Here is a 22,463-nt window from a genome sequence, read left to right on the forward strand (position 1 = left end):
GAAAACATTAAACATCCTCTTCCTAGCAAGAAGCCAAAAAACAAACAGTTGGCCACATCTGTCATTCCCGAGTGGCCGTATCATACGATTGAGAAATCCAGACGCTAGAAGCCCACCATGTGGTTTGACAGCTCAGCAAAGAACAATGGAGTGGTAGCACATCATTAAAAAAAGGCCTGATTGGTGAGACCTGATGGACGAGACCACATCTGAAGGTAAGAACAAGCGGAGCGACTTTCACTTACATGTGCGGGCTGAGCTCATAGAAGTTCCTGTTGCGGTACTCCTCCACCTTCTCAGGACTGTAGATAGGGAGCGATCGGTATGGATTCATGGATATCACAACACTGCCAATGTAGGTCTGCAAGTTAAGCAGGAGAAAGAGGGAGACATCAGTCAAGTGACACTCACCAGAATATCAAAAAGCATCAAACATTTTAATCTTTTAAAAAAAAAAAAAGTCACTGGTCATCTCCCTGGTCGCTCAAATCATAAAATTAAAAAAAAAAAAACCTTTGATCTCTCCTCACGTTTCTACTGTTCCTGGATGACCATGTAAAATGTATTCCACTTTCTGCTTGGGCCTTTTCCCCAGGATCCACACATGAACACTGGGGGCAGCACACTGGCACATTGGTTAGGGTCACGGCCTGATCACCAACCCTGTGGACTCATCGCATTCTCTCTGTTAGGTTGTGTGATAAGAGGTCCGCGGTGTTGGGCAGGTTTTTTAAATAAATAAATCACGTCCTGGGAGTATGCAGGCTCAGAAATGTCTGCCAATGGGGAACCCGAGCTAGGAATTGAGGGTGGAACTGAACCTGTCGGCGGACGGCTCCTCCTGCTGCAAGGTCACCCGGATAGGATAAGCAAAGGTGTTTCTAGCTTTTAAGAAAGAAGTATTGGGGTTCATGTGTTTTAAGGAACTGTCTCTGGATTTTAACCTGGTTTTATTGGATTTATTTATTGGCTTTTAAACCTTCACATTCTCAGTGGTTTGATGGATTATTTATTCATTACAAGAACATTTTGAGGCACTGCATTTTTTAACACTATTTCATTTTGATTGTCTCCCGATTATATAAAAAAAAATCCTAAAATGGGACGAGAGACTTTTTACAAGAGATTTTTTCCAACAGATTTTTTTCAAGTCCCGCCCACCTCTCAACCGTATCCAACCACCGTAAGGGTCCTCTCAACTTTCATTCGTGTGAATGCTTTTGTCAGACACAGCTCCTGCTCTCTCAGCTCTTATAAATTTTTTACGTTTTCCTCAATTGAAGTTCCCAATTAAAGAAGATACATTATGTCCAAATCTTATTGAAGAATTTCATCCTGAAGGGATAATCAACAGAAGAAATGAGTACACGGGCAATCCTACCACGGAGAAACGAAGTCAAATGAATTAATGCCAAAAATGACAATCGGTTACACTGCAAATTGGTTAAATGTGTATCAATAAACTATGCTGAAACAGTTGGTGGTGATGGTGTGGAAGATGAAAAAATCAATTTACAATATCACAAAGAATATCTATTAACACCATCTGGTCTTCCACCGCATAAATTACTGTAGAAAGGAGGACGTATCCAAGAAAGGTAATGTAGTACATCTTCCCTGGATAACATTAGGCCGCAAAGGAGCTCTTGATATGCAACTCGTATTAAAACATTAACCATTTCTCGTTAGAATAGCTTTTGCAAAGACAATTAATGAATTACAGAGACAAACATTCAAAAAAGTTGATTTAATAGAGAGAAAGAAACTAAATTCTCTCACGAGCAGTTATACGTTGCGTTGTCACAATGAAAGTCTAAAAACGGAATCACAACACAATGCGATATTGATGAAAATTTAATTAAAAAAATTGTTTTTACTTAAGTTTTACATTAAAAGTGCAAGTTTAAAAAATATTTGAGTGTCAATTTCAAAGCCAAACAGAATGAATACATATAACGCAACATGAAACAATTTACTTTCAAATTATTACATTTTACTATTTTTTACTATGGTTAATTACTCACTCGAATGTAAAATAGTTAGTTCTACTGTGCATATGTAACAATTCCCATGAAAATAATCTGTTTAAATTTTACATCCGCATCCCCATATGCGAGCGGGAAAACTGCAAAGTGGCTTGCGCGGTGCGCCGGCCCAGAGGTTGGCAAGTGTGCATCCTCATTTGCCTGGCTCATCTCGGTTCATCATTATTGACGATTTTCAAGTTCCAGAGGCTCCCAGACACAACAAAGCACGGAACAGACCCATACCATCACATGGGCTGGCAACCCAGTCCTTGTGCCCAGTGCTTGCTCTGACAGGTTCTAGATTAGGGGTTCCTACACCCTCAGCGGGTGCGAGATGATATTTCAGGGGATGCAACAAAGAGGATGGCTGCATCGCAATTCGCCAAACTTGAGCGAGGTGCGTTCTCAGACTTCATTGTGGTTAAATTGGTGTCTTACAGTTTGCACCATCATTACCAGGTCATTTATTAGTTTAGCGCTCCTGTTCTATGATATGAAAAGAACATAGCACTGGACGAGGAATTGTCACCTGGGAATGAGCCACAGATGTGTGTGTTCTCATAGGTTCCTTCCGGTGAGGTTGAAGCATTCATAAAGGTGAATAGCATTTTTTGTTGAGAATGGAATTTGGACTTTAAAGTACAAGAGAAGGCCAAGGTGTAGGATCGATTTCTGTGTAAGACTTGATCAGCAGTGAAACGTCACTGATTTTGAGGTTTGTTTGACATTTTTACCGGGGAGAGACAATAAGGGGAACTGAAGTGGATGCAGCACCTTCGGTTTACACTCGGCCCATCTCTCCCGCTGACTGTCTGGGCCACAGCACGGCAATTTTAACTGTGCATTGAACCGGTTTTTGAACGGCAGTACATCATTTGTAATCCCACAGGGGGGTCCTGAGAACTGTCAACTGGGTTTCACTGCTTAGTGGCAATGCCAGCACATGTTCCTCCACTGGGGGTCTCCAATCATTCCATTGTCATTTCCTTGCAGGGGCTTGAGGTTTCACAAAACACCCCAATTCCCAGATCGTTAATTGAGTCTCTAAGCTTGGGGTTGGGGTTCAGGCACATTTACAAGACTGTTTAGATTTATAAAGTTAAATATATACAGAGTTAAAAATGTATTTTTTTGAGTTAAATTCATTCACCCGGAGTGCTGCATGTGGTTCAAACATGAGCAATGTGACATCTTCAAATGTGATATGACTTTTATATAAGGGGATGTGTGATGTGAATCAAACACTGTCTAGACCAGGGATTCCCAAACTCGGTCCTGGGGGACCCCCTGTGGCTGCAGGTTTATGTCTCAACCAGCTTCTGTTTTTAATTGGACTCCTGGGCTAATTAAGTGAACTGCTATTTCCCAGATTGTGTGTTTTGGGAACAATATAGAAATTAGAAAAATAAGTTTGGTAAAAAAAAATAAAATAAATAAAATAATAATTAAAATGTACTAAGCAGTTATACGGGGAAAAGTGTATTTTTCATTCTTAACATTTTCATCTTGATTTACTTTCTACTTTTCCAGGTGTTCTAATTGTTTAATTAATCCAGTGTTTCTCAACCTTTAAGTATTTGCAACCCGAGTTTTCATAACAGTTTTAATCGCGCCCCCCTAACGTTTTTTGAAAGGAGCCCACTAATACCAATTTGTTCTTTTTTAATTAATGATATATCATAGATGCATATTTTATTATACCTACTTAACTTTTATCCACATTTATCTAATTCTATATTTATTTTTCTAGTATCACAATGCAGTTTAAGTTAATTTGTTTTGGTTGCAATAGATATACTTTTCATATTTTTGATTGTTTTCTTTTTTTCACATCTTTGCGCTCCCCTTTTTGTTACTTTGTGCCCCCCTAGGGGAGCCCGCCCCACAGTTTGAGAACCACTGAATTAATCCATTATTTACTAATTAGTGGGGCTGACGCTAAAGTAGGTGCAATCTTTCATGATTCTGTGTTGTTTGCCTGGGTGTCTTCTTGGCTCGTTTCTAATTGTCATTGTTAAAACACAATGAAGGGAGAAAAGACAAAATATAATAAAATCAAAAGAGAGCTAAGCTTTAAAATCTATAGCAAAAACAGAAATATTCCTAAATGTCTTATAAATGTAAAAATCATGCTGTGTGCTTTCTGAATGTAGAATAAGAGAAGAGGAAAAAGAAAAACTAATTAAATGAGATGAGTGTTATCAGGTGTTGTCACCGATTATGAATCTGGTTGGAACAAAAACCTGCAGTCACCGTGGGTCCCCAGGACTGAGTTTGGGAATCCCTGATCTAGACAGATAAAGTTGAGTACTGGTAGCCAAGAATTATACCAAGTTAAATACAAACATTTAAGTACACAATATACAAATAACAAATACTATACAAATAATGCAATGACAAGCTGGTGCATACAATAATGCCAGTGCAATGAGAATTGTGCAAATAACACTATACTACCAAAGTGACACTAATATTAAAGTAAAATAAAATAAAGCGACATGGCTTAAGCTGACTGGGTAACATGTTGAAAGTGACACATTCTGAAAAGGTTTTCCAGCAGTGACCAAGAACTGAGATATCAGATGATGTAGTACATAGCTAATACAGCTTATGTGCAGAGAAGCAGCATCGGGCCCAGAAATCAACCTCCTCCAACACCTGGGTCTTGCCGTGGGTTGTGGGTTATTTACAGGGAGACACTACAGTAGATGCCCTGTGAACCTGCTCTGGATAAGTAGTTTAAGAAAATGGATAGAATGATGATGGATAACCCACCATGTGAAGAAATGCTTCTTGTTTCATCCCTGATTGGAGAAGTGTTGCAGAAAAGGATCAATGCCAACATGAAACCTTGAGCTTGTGAGGAGTCATCCAGGAATCTGCAGGTGAAGGTGGGCCAAGACTTGCTCCGGGGTGTGTAAGCGTGTATTTGGTGGTATTTTGGAGGTGTTCCCTGCAGCCCATAACTGCAGGTAGGCCTGCTTAGACACGGCACAGTTAAGCTACAACAAAACGCGCCCAACTCATCTGAAGGCTTGAGCTGCTCATCATGAAATTAAGAGGTGGAAAAATCCACCAGCTTTTGTAGACTAATGGCACATTGTGCTCGTCTTTACATATCCCAGTGTGTTAGTCACTGCGGTCAGAGAACAAAGTTCAGCTGCTCACTCAGTTTTGATAACCAATTTAATTTGGTCAATGCAACAAGGTCCAGGTTAAGCAATAAAAATTACAGCCTACTATAAGACATAAAAGCAAGCAGAGTCCATAATTTATCTATCAATGCAACACCCAGCACATCTTTATTAAGCAGATTTCTTTATTATAATAGAAAAAATGCTGATACAGATAGATAGGAACGTGATTATCAGCAGTTCTTATCCATGTTCAAAAGAGCGGCCAAAAAACAGAAAAGATCCATCTGATTTGTTAACCATCACGAGGAGGGGAAGCCAATCCTGGTAGCAAACAAGCAACCAAAGACACAGTGTGTGTTAAAGTGGTAAAAATAAGTTGACCTGCCAGTTCTTTGTTTGAATCTTCATTCCAGGCCCCACAAGGTACAAATGCCAATTTTTTAACCTTTATTTTTGTATTATTTGAATGCACAACACTGACTGGAATACATTCACTCACAAATACACACACACACACACACACACACACACACACACACACACACACACAGACAGACACATACCTCTGACGCTGTCATAATGAAAAGAACCTGAAAGTAGGTGGAAAATCTCAAAGAGCACAAACAGAAACCCTGAAAAGCACCCTGTATTTTTAATGTCTGCCGTCAACAACCTTGACGAGTCTTAGCTTGGAATAAAACGAAAACAAAATGTCAAAAGATGTTCCTGGCCTGTGTCCAGAAGTGTATTACGGGCAGGTGAACATGCAATGTCCTGGCAATCGCACCTTCTTCTACAAGGCTGGAGCTAAACAGAGAGCTGGTTATGCAGGGACACTGCATTGAAAGGAAACATTTGCGCTGCGCTTGAAGCTTGAAGTTTTGTCCGATGCCCTGGCCCAACTATTTTGTGAAGAAGGCCCGATTCATGAATGTGGTGTGCACTCGTTTTTGGTTAGACATCTTTCAGCTTGCAATCTGAAGGTTCTTCCCATGTTTACAACGAGCATGGGAAAGGTACAATAGAAATAAAATGTGCATTATAGAAAAGCATCATGAACGTGGTGTGAAGGACAATAGGCTGGGACAGGCATGCCCACTGGAATTAGTTTTGGATCCTTACCTGACTGGGACGCCAATAAAACGGAAGGACGGGGGAAAGCAGTATTTCCAGCCCTGCTGGGTTCAGTGGATGCCACCAGGGGGTGCTTAAGGGAGTTAGACTACCTACTTTTTGGGACTTCTGTATGACCTGGAAGTGCTTCCAACAGACAATGCCTTGGCACTAGAAGTGCTCCTGGTTCCTCACTAAAACAGGCTGCACTGCCTTGTCCAGGTGAGTCTGAGCTGGGAGGAAGGAAAGCAACACTCGCACGGAGCAGCAGCAGTGCGCTGGACAGTGAGGAAGAGTGAAAGAAGGAGAGACCACCTGTTTATTGTTTGTACAAGCTATTCTTGTAATAAAAACCCTTTAATTTGAATGCAGGACTGTTTCGTGTGTTCGTGATTGGGGTTTGGGGCTCAGTGGTGCCCCCTAGCCCTCACAGTGCCAGAGGCACTATATAAATAAAATTACGATTTCTCAGAAGGGCTGCATGTTTTTTTTTTGTTTTTTTTTTATCCAGGTATATTCTAGATGTGTGTATCAGGTTAACTGGGCACTTCACATTCACCAAGTGTTACTGATTGTGGGTGCGTATGTGAGCCTGGTAAGGGCTGCACAGTATACTAGCACTAGAAAACCCAAATTTTAAAATTGTACCAGCATTTTGGGAGTTTTCCAGTCCTGGAAGTAAAATGTCAGCCTTCCTCTTACCCCATTTCCATTGACTCACTATCAAAGTTGCGGAAAAAGGTCAGTTTTGTAGACTTTAATCAGGGAATCCCCTGCCATGCACGCTTACTTTGGATGTATTTGGGACTTCATGGGGGATACCCGTGCAATGGTCCAATCCAATCGGGACTTCACAGGGCATCCACTCTTATTGCTTCAATGTAATCGAAAGTTCATGGCTATTAAGAAGCGTATAGTGTGACGTAATGACGTGGTGCTTTATGGGAATGAGCAATTGTATGGCACACCAGGCAACAGTAAAATATGGGAGGGTTTTGGAGTTATTTGCTTCAGAACAGCTTTGGTGCCAGTCCTAGAATCCAAAAGCTGGTATTGATACAGAAGTCAAAATTTTTAGTACCACTCCAAAACTAACACAGGACTCCACATGTGACCTCACTAGTATATTATATAGTCAGTATAACGTCCATCAATGTATATTTCAAAGTAAATCTTCAAAGTGAAATGCATGTGGGACTGGTGCTTCAATGTTATTGGAAAGTTACGCGAGACCCCCACACTTATTGCTTCAATGCAACCAGGACATCAAGGCTATCAAGAGGGAAGCAACATGTAATGCAGCGTGATGGGCATGGTGCTGCCGGGAGGCTGGTATAAGACAAGGTTGGTTTTGGAGTTGTTCCTTATTTGCTTAGGAACCATTCTGGTACCAGTACTAAGAACTGAAAGCTGATATCGATACCAAAGTCAAAATATTAGTACTGATCCAACAGTAACACAGAACTCCAGATATGACCTCACTAGTGCACTAATATACTTTACAGACCAAAAAAATAAAATTCTAGTGTATCCACAAATTCAAAAAGCTGAGGGCATTAAAATAATTAAAAAAAAGTGTAAATCTTGACACTAGGGGCACTAGAGAAGGATGAAGCATCATATAAGAACGTTCTAAAAACCTGCTTAATCCAGTTCAAGGTTAGAGAGTAGCGTGGGCCAATTTTGGCATCACTATAGGTCACCAGGTCATAAAAGGGTGCCCTCCAATTAGGTCAATTTGCACTCACCAGTTAGCATAACCGGGTGTCTGTTTTGTGTTTTTTATTCGTAATTAATTTACACCACTTCACAGAGATTGGTTTTCATTTTGACCTTAAAGGGTGTGTTTCTGTTGATCAGTGTCAAACAAAGACACCATGACTCAATTTGTATAACAAGACAATGCAAAAACCTCCGATAGGTTTGTAGGCACTGTGCCATCCACCATCTTGGCCAGTTTTGCCAGCGCTTCGATAAAATCTCCACTAAAGCCATTTCTTGGGATGTGGGAGGAAAACTAGAGAGGGTCTGGTGAGGAGTGCACACCAATGTGGGGAGAACATGCAGACTCCACACTAAGTGACCAGGCTAGCATCACAAGATGTTATCATACAGTAGTTTGAGCATACTGTTCACTGATTTATATTCCACACTTCAATGCAAGTGGAACTTTTAAACATGACCGGGGGGCCCCTGCGATGCAATCAGGACTCCACGGAGAACTAAAGATTATCAAGAGAGAAGCAGAACGCAGTGTGCCTCACGATGCACCAGGGTGGTGAACAATCATGTGGAGTATGATGGGAGGGTTTTAGAGTTATCCATGATTTGTTTTTGGTACTGAGGTCCATTAGCTGGTATCAATACAGAGTTTTAGTACCACTCCAACACTAGTGTCCAGTGATGGTTGGTTCCTACCTTGTGCCCAGTGTTGCCAGGGTGACTCCAGCTCCTGCTGCCCTGTAACTGGATAAGTAGACCCCATAAGGGATGGATGTATAATTAGGCACTCACTGAATATAACCACCAGAGGGATAGATCAAAGGAAGCTGGTTTAGAGATCTTCTAATAAGGATATTCCATGCTGCCATTTTAGTTCTAATCTGTGGACATTTAAACCAATTTCAAACTTCCTTTTATATTTCTTTTCCAGGTGTCCACACAAGACAAAAAAAAAAAATGCCGTCACCTGATCAACAGGATGCGAACATCTGTTACAAAATTTTTCAGCCATATGCACAAAACATCACCAAGGAAGGAAAGAAAACTCTGAAAACTTACATAGATTTCGTTGTGATCAAAACGCTTTTTCAGATTCTCCAAGAACGACTCTTCAGCGAGGGGCTCAAGCAGCACCATGTCCCCCACTCCAATCATATTATCCAGAAGTGACGTCTTCACCTCCATCTTGGACATTTTCCTCCTAAAATAAAAAAATATATATATATATACACATAAATGACACATCCTTTAAAACAACAACATTAATTTATATAGCACATTTTCATACAAATAATGTAGCTCAAAGTGCTTTACATGATGAAGAAAAGAGAAATAAAAGACAAAGTAAGAATTAAAATAAGTCAACACTAATTAACACAGAATAAGATTAAGGTCGATGGCCAGAGAGGACAGAAAAAACAAACAAAAAAAAAAACTCCAGACGGCTGAAGAAAAAAATAAAATCTGCAGGTATTCCATACCATGAGACCGCCCAGTCCCCTCTGGGCATTGTACCCAATATAAATGAAACAGTTCTCTTTGTATTTAGGGTTCTCATGGAAGGTTTTTTTTTCCATCTCTTTAATTCTAGCCCTAATGGAATAAATGGTCCTTTATTGGGTCTTAAAGTACAGCCCTGGGTTCAAATCCCAACTCTGTCACTGGCTAAGCTCCCCACAGTCTTGTAATGGAATAAGCAAATTCAGATAATGGATGGATAGACTACAACAAAGAATTCAAATTTAGTTTTATTGTGTAGCAAGGTGGCACAGTGGTTAGCTCTGCTGCTTCACATCTGTTAAGGTTCTTTTTGAACTCCCATAATTACTTTCATATTTGCCTACAAAGGGTGATACAGGATTTACTATCAAAACCCCAGCAACAACAATAATAACAACAATAAGTTGCATTTATAGAGCGCCTTTCACAAACCCAGGGTCGCTTTGCATATAGATGGGGAGGAGGAAAAAAAAGAAGGTCATACAGAAGACCAAAACGTCACCCAAGAGTTTTTAAGTTGAGATTTAAAGGTGGAGAAAGAGGAGCAAACTCAGGGAGACTGAAGAAGAGAGAGAAACAGCCTCAAATGGCCTCAAAGATTCTATAAAACTGAAACATTTATTCTTACTTTAACAAAAATGCTCTGTAGAACAAGAATCTCTGTAGATCACAAAGGAAATGCCTTAGAAGGCAAGGCAATCCAAAGCAAACATGTCCCAATGGAGTCAAAAACAGAGCACAGGTTCAAAGATCCAGTAAATCACAAAAGACACCAAGCACAGCAGAACACAAGTAAGCACTTCAGTCCCTAATGAACCACCAGGAGGTGTGGGAGACCCTTCATATTTATCGGGTGGAGGGCAAATCCCTGGCAGTGATTGGCAGGTGGTCCCATCTCTTGGGGAAATCACCCTATACACTCAACTCCTTAGTGAGTTTGAATTGAACCGTCAGGAGCTGTGGGAGACCCTCCATACTTAATAGGACAGAGGGTAGTTCTTAGCAATGATTGGCAGGTGGTCCCGTCTCTTGGGGAATCAACCACAAAAAATAAGTAAATAAACATAGGCATTGCCAACAAAGCAGACAATAAACAAAAGCAACATTAACATAGAAAAATGGTGCAAAAAAATGAGCAAAAAAATAAAAACGACAAGAAACACGACATTGAACCTCAGCCGGGGGTGCGACATGACAACAGCTTGTGATGCTAGCCTGGTCACTTAGTGTGCAGTCTGCATGTTCTCCCCACATCGGTGTGCACTCCTCACCAGACCCTCTAGTTTTCCTCCCACATCCCAAGAGTGGGCTTTAATGAAGATTTTATTGATGCCCTGGCAAACTGGCCAAGATGGTGGATGGCACAGTGCCTACAAATCTCTCAGAAGGTTTTGCATTTTCTTGTTATACCACATTGAATCACGTCGGATTTGTCTTTGCTTGACACCGATCAACAGAAACACACTCTTTAAGGTCAAAGTGAAAACCAATCCCTGTAAAGTGGTGTAAATTACAAATAGAAAACACAAAACAGATGCCCGGTTAAGCTAACTGGTGAGTGCAAATTGGCCTAATTGGAAGGCACCCTGTGACAACCTGGTACCCTGTAGTGATGCCAAAACTGGCTCACACCACCCTACAACCTTAAACTGTATTAAGCAGGTATCCTGAATGTTCTTATATGATGCCCTCATCCTTCTCTAGTGCCCCCTAGTGTTACCGACTTACACTTTTATTATTTTTGATGTCCTCAGCTTTTTGAATTTGTGGATATACTGGAATTTTATTTTTTGGTCTGTAAAAGTACACTGTATGGCCAAAAGTTTGTGGACACCTGACCATCACACCTATATGAACTTATCCAAAGCCACAGGCATTAATATGAAGATGCCTCCACTATAACAGCCTCCACTCTTCTTTCCAAAAGATTTTGGAGTGTGTCAGTGGGAATTCATAATCACTCATTGGTGAGGTTGGACGAGAGGACCCTGGCACTCCAGTTCATCCCAAAGGTGTTCAGTATATCTGAGGTCATGGGTCTGTGCAGGCCACTCAAGTTCCTCCATGTTCATTATGGACCAGTCATTGTGGAACACAAAAGGACTGTCGCCAAACAATTGCCACAAAGTTGTCTAAAACATCTTTGAACACAACACTGGAAGCAAGGGTCCGACTCCAAACATAGCCATTACTTCACCTCCACCAAACTTTACAGTAGGCCCCATGCAGTCCAGAAGATAACATTCTCCTGGCAGCCACCAAACTCAGATATGTCCTTCATGCTTCACTATCTAAAGATCTAATTCATCCACTGCACATTTCCAGTGCTCCAGAGTCCAATAGTGTAGTACTTTACATCAATGTTTTCCAACCACCGGTCAACAGAGAGGCACCATACCATATAAAATCTTTGCCGGTCTGTGAAATGGCAGGCCAGGCTATTATATGAATAATAGCAATGCAGGTTTCCAATCCATGAAAATGGGGTTTGCAAAAATCACCCGTCCATGGAAACCTTCCTGTATAAAACCTGGAAATCTATTATGGTGTTATCTGCTTCTTTTCCCCCAATCCAGAAGGACTCAATCATCAAATGAGTTGGGGATCATGGAAGGATATTGGACCATCATTAAATGATCTGCTTGAATGTCCAAGGAGGATATGGCAGGACGATGAGCACTTAAATGAGCACTTTGAAACTCCAAGGGTGGGGTGGTTGGGGGTTAGGGGGAGGGGGGTGGTGTCAGATACCCAACCCACCAGAAAAGTTGCCCAGCGGCCCATAAAATGTGTCGACTTTTTGAAGCCAGTCCACTTGCAAAACATACTGAAAACCACTGCATACATCACTCCAACATCTGGCAATGCATGCAGTGATCTTAGGCTTGCATGCAGCTGCTTGGCCATGGAGAAGATACAATGAAGCTCCCAACACAGAGTTTGTGTGCTAATGTTGGTTCCAGAAGGTACGCTATATTGCCAAAAGTATTGGGACTCCTGCATTTACACACACAAGAACTTTAATGACATCCCATTCTTAATTAATAGGCTTTTAATATGGACTTGGCTCACCCTTTGCAGCCATAACAGCTTCAGCTCTTCTGGGAAGGCTTTCCACAAGGTGTAGGAGTGCGTTTATTGGAGTGTGAGACCAGGGTGGCATTTGTGAGGTCAGGTACTAATGTTGGACAAGAAGGCCTGGCTCGCTCGCAGTCTCCACTTGAATTCAACCAAAAGGTGTTCTATCGTGTCGAGGTCAGGGCTCTGTGCAGGCCAGTCAAGCTCCTCCACTCCAAACTCGCTCATGCATTTCTTTATAGACCTTGCTTTGTGCACTGGTGTGTGCACTGTCGTGTTGCTTTACACCAGTGCATCTGACCCTTTGCATTGCACTTGGTGATGTCAGGCTTGGCCATGGAGACCCATTCCATGAAGCTCTCTCTTTACGCTGCACTGTTCTTGAGCTTTTGGAGGTCTGTAGCTATCGACATGGCTGAAAGTTGGCAACTTCTGCACATCTCACCATGCGCTGTCCCCGCTCTGTGATTTGATGTGGCCTACCACTTCGTGGCTGAATTGCTGTTGTTCCCAATTACTTCCACTTTGTTATAACACCACTTACAGTTGGCTGTGAAATATGTAGTAGCGAGGAAATTTCACAAATGGACTTAATGCACAGGTGATATCCTATCACGTTACCACTCTTGAATTCATGGAGCTCCTGAGAGCGACCCATTGTTTCACAGATGTTCGTAGAAGCCAGTAGTCTGCATGCCGAGGTGCTTGATTTTATACACCTGTGGCCATGGAAGTGATTGGAACAACTGAATTCAATGACTTGTGGGAGGGTCCCAATACCTGGCAATACAGCGTAATCCAGAACTCTGTTGCTAGAGATACCACAAAGGAGAGGCCAATTTTTTGCACATTAGCACTTGGTGGCCCCACTCTTCGAGTATGAGTGGTCTACCATGTTGTGGCTGAGCTGTTATTACACCTCGACACTTCCACTTCACAATAACAGCACTTACAGTTGACCGGGGGCAGATCTAGCAGAACAGAAATTTTCCATACTGACTTGTGGCAAAGGTGCCATCCTATGACAGTGCCACGTTTACAGTCACTCAGCTCTTCAGTAGGACCCAAAGTGGATCAATGGCTACATCTTAATTTGATGGGCCTGGTAACAATGAAAGACATGAACTCTGTGATGTGGAGGTGGTGCCCACGTCTTTTGGGCCATATAGCATACCTTGCGATAAAGCATGCTGTGAAATGCACTACATAAAATAAAGACAGATTAATATTAAACTGAGGGAATGAACGCCTGTTGTTCGAGTTTGGCAAGGTTTGCTCCACAATGGGCCGTATGCCTGAAAGGCCCACAAACCCATCAGAGCTCCACAAGCACTCAAGAAATCGGCGTGCTGTCCCTTTAAAGCCGGCTGCTTGTTAAATGCTGTCACAGCAGGAGATCTCATGGGATGCTTGTCTCTACATGCCCTAGATGCCATAACAAATAAGCTGTCTCGGTGAGACATCTCGATTTTATCCCACTGAACAAGACGTCCAAACAAATGTTACCAACACGTTGCACAATGCAGGAATCTGAAATGAAAGCTCTAAAGCTGCAGACGAAAAATATGCAGTCGAGCAAGTGTGGAGGGTGCCACGTGCTGCGGGTGACAACCCGCCGGTCAGGTATGTCTAGAAGAAAGGAGGACGGCGGTCAAGTTAATCAGGGAGGTAATCACCTCGGTGGTCTCCTGCAGAGACACAAGGGAGCTACGCCTGAGGGTACCAGGATTTGTTCAAAATAATAAAAACTGAAATATCTCATTGACACAAAGTATTCAGTCCCTCAACTATTACACGTGAGATTTGGCTCAGGTGTAATCCCAGTCAACCTGTGGTCAATTCACGTGACTGGACAGAATTATGAAAACCACACGTCAATCTGTAGGAGGTCTCACAGAGGAGCAAAAACCAAGCTATGAGGTCCAAGGAGCTTAGGGACAGGATTTTGAGGCGGTGCAGATATGGTGAAGACTACAAAAAGATTCCTGCAGCATTGACAGTTCCTAAGAGCACAGGGGCCTACGTAATTCTTAAATGGAGGAAGTTTGGAACAACCAGGACTCTGACAAACTGAGCAATTACAGAAGGACCTCGGTAACAGAGGTGGGGTGGTGGGTGACTGCCATCGTCCCATAGGGGGTGAGTGTCTGAGAAAAGAGGTCTTCATAAAGTCCCCTCACTGTGAGAGGGCACCTGCTTTGGCAAGTGGCACAGATGTAGCTCAGGTCTGAAGATGATCATTTGGTCAGCTTGTGCCAAGTTAGTAAGTCTCTTTGCTTGAAGCAGATGTCCACATGAAGGTAAAGCTGATGAGTTTTCCAGATTCAGGGAATTCCAAGAAAAACGAAAAAGGTCAATTTAAATTTTGCTTGCTTTTGATTTTCTTAAATATTTATATATTTATTTGGTGGATGTCTTTATCCAAATACATTTTCTTCCATTTCTTTTGTATTTCCAATTGGAGCACAGGCAGGTGAAATGATTTGCTCATTGTCACACATTGGTGTCAGTAGTGAGATTTGACCCACAACCTCAAAACTCTTCTTCATCTCTGAAGAACATTGAGTTGATATGACTTTATAAGCCAGAGGTTTAAGAGTACATCCTCTAACATGAGGGATAACAACAACAACAATAATAATAAAAATATTTCATTCATATAGCACCGTTCCCATGCTCAAGGACATTTTTATGTATTAAATGTAGTTTTCAAATTAGTCAGAGGACCATTTTGGGTGAGTGTAGGCCCTGAAGCCAGCTGGATGAGTTTGAGCTATGGATGCCTGGGATGAGGCCCGTTTCTCGGTAGACCAGTGAAGGCCTGGTCTGGCTTTTTTTTTTATTTTTTATTTATTTATTTTTTTTTTTATTTCTTGACTAGCCGTCCCCTGCGGCTTCACCCATGTAGTAGTGAAATAGGACAGCAAGGAGAACCCTGCCCGGCTCCCCACTCCTGACGTCACGCTTCCTCCTCCCCTCGACCCACAGCCTCGGTCTCGAATTAGTGTGAATATATCGCTCCTGCAAGCAAACTATGATTCTTAGTGGGATGAGATAAGTTGCAAAATCAACTGGAATGTTCAAGCAAATTATTGAAACAAACCCAGTTAAATGTCCCGATCTAAGTAGTTCTCTTGTGAAAAGCGGACAGACATACAAAAGCTGGACTTTATATACATATATTTTGAGGGCTTTTCTTTCAAGCGTGGCTCGCATTAAGCTGCAGGACCAAGCGACATTACCTGGTCAAGTACTCAGAGACTGTGCAAGCCAGCTGGCAGAGGTCCTGAGAGACAACTACCAACAATTCTCTGCACCAGTCCAGAGTTTCCTTCATGCTTTAAAATCAACCACTTTTACACCAGTACCAAAGAAATCAGTTGTCTTGTGCCTCAATGACTATCACCCAGTACTGCTCAAACCCATCATCATAATGTGCTCAAGAGGCTTGTCATGGGGTACCTGAAAACAAAACCCTCTGCCTCACACAAACCCCTGCAATTTGCCCAATTCTCTTATCTGGTCTACCAAAGATGCCATAACACCTGCCCTTTACCTCTCCATGTTTCACCTGGACAAGAAATCCACCAAAGTCAGAATGCTGTTTGTTGATTTCAATTCAGCATTCAATACCATCATCCCTCAGAGCCGGATAGAGTAGCCGAGATAGCTGGGCTTCATTTCTTCCCCTTTTGTAACTGGACTTCTTGATAGAAAGGCCACAAACAGTCGGCTCCAGCAATTACACCTCCAGCACCAAAACACAGAACACCAGAGTCCCTCAGGGATGTGTACTCGGCCTACTTCTATTCACTTTGCTAACTCTTGACTGTAGTGCAACGTACAGCTCAAGCAGCATCATCACATTTGCCGAGGACAGGTCGGTAGTGGGTCTCCTCACCAATGGTGATAAGACACAGAGTACAGAATGGAAGTGGAGCAGCTGGTAGACTGGTGCATGTGCAATAACCCATCTCTCAATGTTGATGAAAATAAAGAGATGATCATGGACTTCAGAAAGTCCCACCGTCCCCAAACATCACTTTATATAGAAAGAGTGGACAGCACTTGGCGGAGGACCTGACATTGTCTACCAATACCTCCTCCTTGGCCAAGAAAGTATAGCAATGACACCGCCTTCTGCTCCAAAAGTAGAGTCTTCTACGCTCCAATCTCACCACATTCTAGAAGAGACACCACTGAGAGCTTCCCTGACCAGTTGCATCATTGTCTGGTATGGGAACTGTAATCAGGACTTCCCTCCCTTCCATCATGGACATGTTCACAAAGTGCTGCAGGTCCACTGTACATCTATCATCTCTGGATGCCATTTCTCATTAGGATTTCGAGTTGAACAGAGGTTGTTCCTTGCTCTAAATTCCCTTATACAAAATTACACGCCCGCTTTGTATAGTTTTATCATCATATCTGTCAAAATATTGCACTGTGGTCCTGCGAACTGCAATTTGATATTTGTGTATAATGGGCTGTGACCGGGGTGGATCTACCATCAGCACATTCTAGCCGTGCGCCCAGGGGAGTGCGAAGGTAAGGGACCTTTTTGGCAAGGCAACTTGATGAAACACACTCGATAATGCGCACGTGAAAGCAATAAGAGATTAAACAAATCGATAATCTACACACTGAAATCATCATGGGGAACTCCATGAAATCAATTACCCAAGGGTCTCTCAGGCTCAAAGACCACCGTGACTATCCACACTCAAATGATAAAGAACGATGAATCATCCCAGTCTTGTGCCAAAATTAAAATTGAAAAATACCATGCAGCATAAATCAACCCAGTGTCTTCCCGTTGCATTGTTAGAAGAGTGATTAACTGTCTTTTGATTCGCCTTTTCTTCATCCGATCTTGGACCAAGGTAGGTGTATAGATGGTATGACAGTAAAGCCCACTTCTCTCAGCTTCACTTTTGACCATTTTGTGTTGCTGAACCCTAGCAACGGGCAAGCCAGTGACAATGCAATGGTGAGCAGAGACCGCCAAACTTGTCAGTCACCCATCATCCCCTAGCAGTCAGATGAATGACAAGGAAAAAAAAAACAAAACATTTAAACCCAAATAAATGGGTGATGATGCCACCCACTGGGGCGTGCAGTCAGCCTTTTATGTACAAATAAGGTTTTCAAGGGCACAAAGGCTGGCCATCCGATGACAATTAGCCACTTGTCGTCATAGATGATGGGGGAACTGCAGGTGGGGACTCGCTCCTTCAAGGACAAAAAGAGCGAAAAGTGGCCACTTTAGGAAATGACATTCTTCTGATAATGGACGGATGGATTAGAACATGACACATATCATGGAATTGCTGCCATTAACTTCACACCGGCGCCCTACAAGCACGTCTTCTGCAAACAAAGGATCAAAATATTCTCCATTTTGAAGGCAACCGATTTGCGAGTGGTTTTTAAAACGTGTAACAGAGAAAAGAATTCAAGCAAATTTGAACACTTCAGGCAGGAAGCAACCGAAATGGCCGTAGTTTGACAACTGCAGCTGATATGACAGATGGAGGTCTGCCTTCAACAGGGGAGCTGCTGCCCAGTTACAAGTCACACTCGCACATATTTGTGGTCTGCTCAGCACCTCGGGCAGAGTTACTATGAAAACAAACACACAGCGGGACAACTGGTGTGCGAGAAATGGGCCCCGGGGGGGATTTGTGTCTCGACACAGCTAGGGAGGTATGCTGCTATTACCTTCTGAACTTTGAAGGCGCCGGCCCCCAGTTTACCCTTGCGCCAGTTGGTCCTTAAAAGTGCCTTTTTTTTTTCTTTTTGTATTTTGTAAAGGCAAGGGGGCACAAAGCTTAGGCAGGTGGTACCATGCGTTACACACCCCCACCCCCACCCCCAAAAACCCAAAATGTGTGTTGAGCATTACAAATGGTTTTAAATACTAGGCCAACAGAGACATTCAAACTGATGAGCAGAAAAGCAAGAATTTATTCACGCCTGTGCCAGGTGCCCCATTCATCTTGACAATACCCAATAATTATAAACATATTAGACTTGCAAAGCATCCCATCAGACGATCCTTCAGGGATTTACAGAGGGACACTTTGAATAAGAGAATTACTTACACTTGCATATGGTGGATTTAGGAAGTATTCAGACCCCTCTCTGCACACTTTGTGTTGTAGATTTAATTTGACATAGATAAATTTGCCCACCATTCTGCACTAAATGCCCCATAATGACAATCTACTTCCAGATATATAAAAAACTCTCTCCTTCATAGACGTATTCAGACCCTTAATTCAGTACTAAGCCCCTTTTTGGCAGCCATTCCAGTTTTGAGTCTTCTAAGAAAAAGTCTCTATAACTTGGATTTGACCAGCTGATCTCATTTTTCCTCACAGATCTTCTGAAGCTCCATTAGACTGGATGGGAAGGGTCCGTAAACTGCCAATTTCAGGTCTCTCCACACATCTTCGATGGGGTTTGGGCTAAGAACATTTGGAGATGGTCATGAAGCCACTCCAGCATTTTCTTGGCTGTATGCTTCAGGTTTCTTCACATGTTCTATGGGGTTTTAGTTTGGGCTACTCAAGGACGCTCCAAGACTTGTCCTGAAGCCACACCAATGTTGTCTTGGCTCTATGCTTCAGATCATTGTCATGCTGAAAGGTGAACTAATGGAACCAATCAGTTTTGGGGGCTAATGTGCACCTGGAAACGCTCAAAACTTTACAAATGTTTTTTCACCTCCTCACTCTGGTCAATGCCTCACCACAACTTGATCATGGAGGTCTACAGAGTTCCCTGGACTTCGTGGCTTGGTTTTTGTCATGACATGTAGTGTGACTTGTGGAACCTTCTATGTACAGGTACGCGTGTCTTTCTTAACTATGTTCACAGGTGGGACTCCAATCAAGTCCTAGAAACATCTCAAGGAGAACTGAAGCAAACTTGGGGGACACCTCAGCACATTGTGCAGTGCCACAGCAAAGGTTTGAATGCTTCTATTGATGAGACTTCAATCAGTGAATTTTAATAAATCTGCAAACTTTTCCCGAAAGCATGTCGTCACTTTGTCATGATGGATTATCGAGTGTAAATCGATGGGCAAAAATCTGCACTTTTCTCCATTTAAAATGAAATCCACAACACGATAAAGTGGGCAATAAGTGAAGAGATCTGAATACTTTCTGAATCCAGTGTACATATTCCAATTTGTAAGAGGTGCAACAGAGCAGACCTCACGCCCAGAAATGACAACAGGGACCACAGAACAACAACAACAAAAAAAATCATAAATAACACGAGAGCAGCAACAGAGTCAGGGGAAAACCACAAAGTAACACTCAAACAGTACACCTATTGCTTCCCTGGGCTGTCTACATAGGATGTTGAACCCCTGACTAACGTGCGAGGACCTAAGACACTTGTAGGCCCAAAAAAGCTACCAGCATTCTCCCTTCTTCTCCTTCTTTGACACCTCTTAATCCTCAAACGCCAAGCCCTTTCTTGCCAACTTTGCACTCTGGACTCCAAGCTCATCCATCCTGAGTTAAGGAGGTCATTTCAAGCCAGCCTTGAAGTACTTCAAGAGTAGGATCTGATCTTACAAAAATCCTCCTGGGTTGCCCCTCAGGACTTCAATGGGTATACAAGTATTGATGACCAGGGAGGCCCAGTCTCTTACGTGTCTGTGGATGTGCAGATATGTGCAACGTGGAGATTGGTGTGGTAGAGTGATATTAGCGGTCATCTTAAATTGGTGTTTTCAGGAAGGGGGTTTGGGGAGTTAGGATACTCAATGGATTAAACCAACAAGATGCGTGCAACTCATTCAAAGCAGACAACAGTTCCTTCTGTTGATCTTGACCAAGGGACTCATTTTACTTGGGCAAAATTCCAACAAAATGAACATTTTTGGGTATGGCGGTCACAATTTGTCAGGCTTCCAAACACAATGAAGCCACTTAATTACAATGCAACACAGTGGGTTTGGATGCTAACCATACACTTGACACGTTTGCTCGCCAACCTCAGGTCGTCAAGTTGCTTCTCATGCAAGTGTGTTTTCCCCCACATTTAGATTGTCAACATCTAGTGCAATGGAGGGCTAAACTACACCTAAATGACCCGCTGGTGCTCCATTTCATGGATCAAGGCAACTGCCGAGTAAAACACTTACAGGGTCTCGGACAGATACCGCACTGGAGAAAACTAAAACATTCTTTGCTTGCTAAATCAAAATAGCATTCATCCCACTGAGAGAGAGAGAGAGAGAGAGAGAGAGAGAGAGAGAGATAGATATGAAAGGCACTATATGATAGATAGATAGATAGATAGATAGATAGATAGATAGATAGATAGATAGATAGATAGATAGATAGATAGATAGATAGATAGATAGATAGATAGATAGATAGATAGATAGATAGATACTTTATTAATCCCAAGGGGAAATTCACATAATCCAGCAGCAGTATACTGATACAAAGAAACAATATTAAATTAAATAGTAATAAAATGAAAAAAAATAAAATAAAATTAATGTTAGCATTTACTCCTCCGGGTGGAATTGAAGAGTCGCATAATGTGGGGGAGGAACGATCTCCTCAGTCTGTCAGTGGAGCAGGACGGTGACAAAAGTCTGTCACTGAAGCTACTCCTCTGTCTGGAGATGACACTGTTCAGTGGATGCAATGGATTCTTCATGATTGACAGGAGTTTGCTTAGTGCCCGTCGCTCTGCCACAGATGTTAAACTGTCCAACTTTAATCCTACAATAGAGCCTGCCTTCTTAAAAAGTTTGTCCAGGTGTGAGGCGTCTTTCATCTTTATGCTGCCACCCCAGCACACCACCGCATAGAAGAGGGCACTCGCCACAACTGTCTGGTAGCACATCTACCTCCTCCTCTGGAGATAATCAATCATTCTCGTTCGTTTTTAAAAGTCTGGTTAAGCAAAACTTGATGGAAGATGGCATCGCATTTTCCAAGTCAATGCATGCTGGTTACACTTTTTCAAGTTAGAAGATCTGAAACCTGCCATGACCAGCTTCCTCTAAAAAGATTCAACTTGCATTTTTTTCTGAACTTGTGATACCTAGAGGCGTCTTTGTGGATCAACTCAAATTTGGCCCTCATCTGAATCCATCACTTTTCATCCAAATCGATCCAGTCAGCATTAGTCCTCCATTTGAAGCTGCCAGGTCCAGCTTCCTCCATGTAGGTCCTGGCAGCGTTGGCCACCATAACGTTTCCCATGAGCTACGCTGACCCGAGCGTATTTAGCCAACCTCACCCACAAACTCATAGCCACTATGTCTCATTGGAGTGTATCTAGCCTACACTGGCCACCATGTCCCATCACAATATACTCAAACATCATCAGCCATGTTTCAAAGCCACCGTGTGTCATCCGAGTATATTTAAGCTGCATTGGCCACCATGTGTCATCAGATCGTACTAAGTCTACAATGGCCACAACGTGTCATGTGTGCATTTAGACTCCATTAGCCATCACTCAAAGCCACCATGTCTCTTCCAAATATACTTAGCTAACCTCAGGCACCATTCAAAGACATTGTCTCATCAGACATCATTAACTCATCATTTAAGAGCCACCTCAGTGTATTTAACTTACATTGTCCACCCTGTCTCACATGAGGTCACGTATTCTAACTCGGCTCGACCATGTCTCATCTCAATGTATTTAAGTTACATTAGGGACCCTGTCTCATGTGTGTATTTAGCCTCCATCAGTTGCCATTCAAAGCCACCATGTCTCATCTCAGTGTATTTAAGCTACATCAGCCACCATACCCAGTATCCTTTGAGTGGACCCAACCTACACCTGCCCAGTTTGAAGCCATCACTGCCAGCTTTCTGGACTTCATGCTAGTCCACCT

The 22,463-nt window shown here is 42.4% G+C and overlaps 1 protein-coding gene across 9 annotated transcripts in view; it reads right to left on the minus strand.

Moving 5' to 3' along the window:
* Positions 1-22,463, minus strand: part of myo1b (myosin IB) — a 220,772-nt gene that overhangs the window by 180,373 nt on the left and 17,936 nt on the right. For all 9 annotated transcript variants that reach the window (XM_039755322.1, XM_039755325.1, XM_039755323.1 and 6 more), the window contains exons 2-3: positions 9,059-9,200; positions 246-361 (exon numbers count right to left, since the gene is read on the minus strand). In XM_039755322.1, coding sequence (XP_039611256.1) covers positions 246-361; positions 9,059-9,193 — 251 coding nt within the window. In that variant the 5' untranslated portion in view covers positions 9,194-9,200. The remainder of the gene's footprint in view (positions 1-245; positions 362-9,058; positions 9,201-22,463) is intronic.

This window comes from Polypterus senegalus, chromosome 6, assembly GCF_016835505.1.
Source record: "Polypterus senegalus isolate Bchr_013 chromosome 6, ASM1683550v1, whole genome shotgun sequence".
NCBI lineage: Eukaryota > Metazoa > Chordata > Cladistia > Polypteriformes > Polypteridae > Polypterus > Polypterus senegalus.